The 4484-nt window shown below is 31.8% G+C and overlaps 1 protein-coding gene across 1 annotated transcript in view; it reads left to right on the top strand.

Moving 5' to 3' along the window:
* Positions 1-4484, top strand: part of LOC122633740 — a 27082-nt gene that overhangs the window by 20769 nt on the left and 1829 nt on the right. The window contains exon 5 of the mRNA XM_043822060.1: positions 3807-3969. Coding sequence (XP_043677995.1) covers positions 3807-3969 — 163 coding nt within the window. The remainder of the gene's footprint in view (positions 1-3806; positions 3970-4484) is intronic.

Here is a 4484-nt window from a genome sequence, read left to right on the forward strand (position 1 = left end):
CGATGTTACGATGTGCCACTCTTTTTTCCTTATTTTTCTACAGCTGTATTCGATAGAGAAATAGAAACAGAGAGAGAGAGAGAGAGAAGGATGCTGTTACTGGTGCATCGCGTGTAGTACGTGTATACATACATATGTATACCTGTTGCGAAACTGATGGTTCCGCTAGGATATAATGAATCAATAACCGTAACTATTTCCTCGATGTTACCACCCATTTACCCTAAAGGAGATTATTCCATTTCGCTGTTATAAAACAATGATAAATAATTCGATAATTACAGAATAAATATTTTTGTAATGTTATGACGACTTAAAGAGTAGCTTCTGCAAAATTTCTATTCCTATATATATCTTGAATCAATTGGATATTAAATAATGTAGAGCAGAATTAGATTAAGATTAGAAGGAAAGAAATTATTAAAAAAATTTCTTTACAAAAACGAATCACGTTTTATGAATGACCGTACGGATTCATAATGAATTCTGTTCGGTTTTTTCCGTGATATAAAAAGAAAAATACCGTCAAGATAAAAACTAGGAATGAAAAAAAAAAAAAAAATACAGGGAATATCGCGGAAATGAGAGAGAAAAGAATTTCCCAGCCGACGTATTCTGAGATTAATTAGATATTGTACGATAGATTTAGTATTGAATCAAGATTGGAAAAAAAATAAATCGATGAAAAAATTCCTTCGCCAATTTACAATGAATTTCATTGGTTTTTTTCCGCGATATATAAAACATCGATCAAGATAAAATACAAGGAATACCTCAAAAATAAAAAAGAAAAGAGAAAAAATAAAAAAGAACACAATTTACCATTCGACGTATTGCTGAGATTAATTATATAATACTAATCGATGGATTTAATGTTAGATCGAGATTAGAAAGATATAAATTGATAAAAAAAATTTTCTCTCTAGAAACAAACCACGTTCTATAAACGATCAAACGAATTGATAATGAATTTTATTGGTTTTTCCGCGATATGTAAAACATCGACAAGATAAAATACATAGAATATCTCGACGAATACGTTATCGCACGAGTTGAGATTCTTAAACGTTTGAAAGTTAGGCGCGTGCACGATCGGAGGAGTATTAAATGGCTTAAAGGCCATCTGATCTTGGCCGAAGAGGACGACGAAGACAACGACGAAGAAGACGACGAAGAAGACGACGAAGACGACGACGACAACGACGACGACAACGACGACTCGTTCGCAGGTGTTCTTTAAGCCTGTCCTCGAAGGGGGCAGGAGAGGGATAGGGAGATAGGTGGATAGGGGGATAAGGGGGAGGAGCCAATGCACGTTTAGTATGTGTAAGAGCACCCACGAGTCGTGAACACTTTAAAAACAATGAGACGACATTGGCGGTCCTGCAGTGAACGTTTCGATTTCGAACGTCGACGAGCTCGTTCTTAATTTTTTCAGTTGCTTTCTCTATTTCCCTTCTTTCTTCTCTTTTACCTTTTCCCTTTTACAATCGCGCGATTAAAAGTTTCTCTTTTAGTGAAAATACTGTGACGATTTGATTTTTTGTGCTGGTGAGTCAAACAAGAAGAGAAAAGAAAAGAAGAAGTTAGAAAAAAATAGGGTAAACAAATTTTTCACGATCACGCCATTAGAAAATTTCATATATGTATGTTTGTAAAATAACAAGATTTAGCGAATGGTATTCTTTTTTTCTTTTTTTTTTTTCGCGACTTGAAAGTGCAGTAGTGATTCGATGTCGGTGAAAATATGAAAAAGGGAAGGAAAGTCAGGATTGAAAAATAATCCTTTTCCAATTGCGTTCTTTTATGTTTATCTTTTGCAAGAGCAAAAGATGGGAGATTAAAATTCGTTGTTATCGTATGATCGAGAAGATACATATACGTATATATATCAGACCAGAGTAAACATATGTACATCATGTTGGAGTTACATCATGGTATTGGTGGTGTTGGTGGTGTTAGTGGTGGTGGTAATGGTGGTGGTTTTGTCGGTATTACGGGAAGAAGAAGACGTAGTCTTTTGAAAGGTGCCAAGGACGAGATTGAATTGGATAGGAGGAACAAGCAGAAACGGGGCAAGGTAAAGGTCGTTTTCTACATCAACGTTGAAACGTGAATCGTCGCCAAACGGAGAGAATGAAAATTACTTATGGCCTTGAACGACTAAGTCTCGACAAGATAGCGAGAGACGTATAAACTAACCAGAGAGAGAGAAAGCGACTATAGTTATCTCTTTCGCGAGAAGATAGAAGTATTGTTCACGTCCCATAAATCACAAAGTCTTCGTGTCTGAATATTATAAACAAATCGTTGTTTTACATATTTTGGACACGCTTCGGTGCAATTGATGAAAAAAAAAAAGAAGAAAATAAATAAATAAATAAAAAAATAAATGAAAGAATTTTTCTCCTCTACAAGTACACGTATGTACGTATGTGCCTTTCCTTCGAAATTTTTCTTTTTTTATAATAACTATTCGCATGGTTTTTAATTATTTATTATTTATTTATCTTTTCTCTCTCTTTTTTTTTTATGATTATTTCTCTGTAATATAATCTTGTGAGATTTCCCGTTAAAATGTGATACAAAGATAAAGGAAATATTAAATTTTAATTGATCGTTTTCTTTGATATTATAACAGTGGGACGTACAACTCACCTCTATAAATAAAAATGAAATATTTTAATTCTCTTTTGATGTATTGATTGAAAAAAAGAAAAAAAAGAAGAAGAAGCATAAGAAGAATTATTACTTTTTATTACATTTTTAAGTGAGACTCGTTAAATTAATTCATTTAAACTTCTTACGACTATTTTCTTAGAGATAACAAAAAGAAGAAAAAAAATTCCCTTTCATCCCTTTCAATCCTTTCATCTTTTCCTTTTTCTTTTCTCCCTTTTTTATTGTATTTCCCACGTCAAGATTATCCCTCCGTTTTTTATTGTATTGTAGCAGAGTTAAGTAAAAAGAGAGGAAAGAGAAGGGATTGTAATTGTTTCTCCTTCGTTTCTTGTTACTTACGCAAAAATGATTATCAATGAAAAAGAAAGAGACAGACAGATAGACAGAGAGAGAGAGAGAGAAAGAGAGAGAGAGAGGAAGATAGTATAACATTGTATTATTAATTATTATATAGAAACGACAATGGTTGGACGTTTTCTTTGTCAGCTGCTAATTAAATTTCCTCGTCTCTTTTCTGGCCATTTCACTACTCACTCTCTCTCTCTCTTTTTGTCTCGCTATATCTCTCTCATTCATTTCTTTTTTCTCACCCAGAATCATTTATTTCGTGTATGTATGAATATGCGCATTGTGTGAATCCGTCTGTATGTATATCTCTGTATGTGTATATATGTGTGTATGCTGTATATATATGTCACATCAAGTTGTTCATTCGTTCAGTTGGAAAATTTAAACGTGAAAATGACGTGTTTGAACAATAACCAACAGAGATAATCGGATTTTGTATTCGACATGATATGTGAAAAGTGTTTTAATAGAAACTTTATTAACTTAACGTTATTAACTTTATTAATACGAGTGAAATATTTCATTCGAGAAATTAGCCCCTTTATAAAGTTCCTTTGTTTATTTTTACTGCATATTATAGAATAATATTTATTTGTATAGATATAAGAAATGTAAAATATTTTTTTAATACAGTTAATTTTTATAAGAGAAAGAAAAAGAGAAAAAGAGAAATATTTTACAAAATAATAATAATAATAATAATAATAATAATAATAATAGTAATAATAATAAGAATAAATAATATGCAATTAATCGTAAATGTTTTAACATTACAGTTAGCTGCCATCGCCTTGAATTTTGGCGTGCTCGTTTCTGCCGTTTACGAGGGAATTTACGCACGAAGGGGTGGCGACCCTACAAAGATAAGAACCATCCCTGATCCTCGTGCAGCCACCATAAATAATCCAGGATATCGAGAACACCATCGACCGACGAATGGTATGTATTTTATCTAACTATAAGCAGATTTATAATTTTAAAGTTTTTTTTTATAAACGATCTATATCCATGATTTTTACTGTTATTATTACTATTACATTTAGATTATTATCATTTATTAGATAAATTATTAGAATATTTTAAAGGCCGACTGAACTATTTATCTTAGCTCGATTAGAATCGTTTTCAATACAAATATTAATTAAATTTTATATCTTTTTTTTCATTTTTTCTTTTTTTATTATTTGAATTAAAAACTAAATCATTTTAATGTAAAACAAAAAAGAGAGAAATGTGAGAGAGAGATAATGTTGTAAAGATCAAAAAAGGAGGAAATATATTTTCAAGTTTGTGAAACTAGAAAATTGAATTAGACTTTGATGGGAAACGATAAAGATAAAAAGAGAGAGAAAGAGAGAGAGAACTGTTTTGAAAGTATCCCTGCAGTATGGCAACCCTGCGTGCTCGTACGTTCAACATATGTATTGCCATCGTATATATTCGCTCAATGAGAA

The sequence above is a fragment of the Vespula pensylvanica genome, chromosome 13 (assembly GCF_014466175.1).
Source record: "Vespula pensylvanica isolate Volc-1 chromosome 13, ASM1446617v1, whole genome shotgun sequence".
Lineage (NCBI taxonomy): Eukaryota > Metazoa > Arthropoda > Insecta > Hymenoptera > Vespidae > Vespula > Vespula pensylvanica.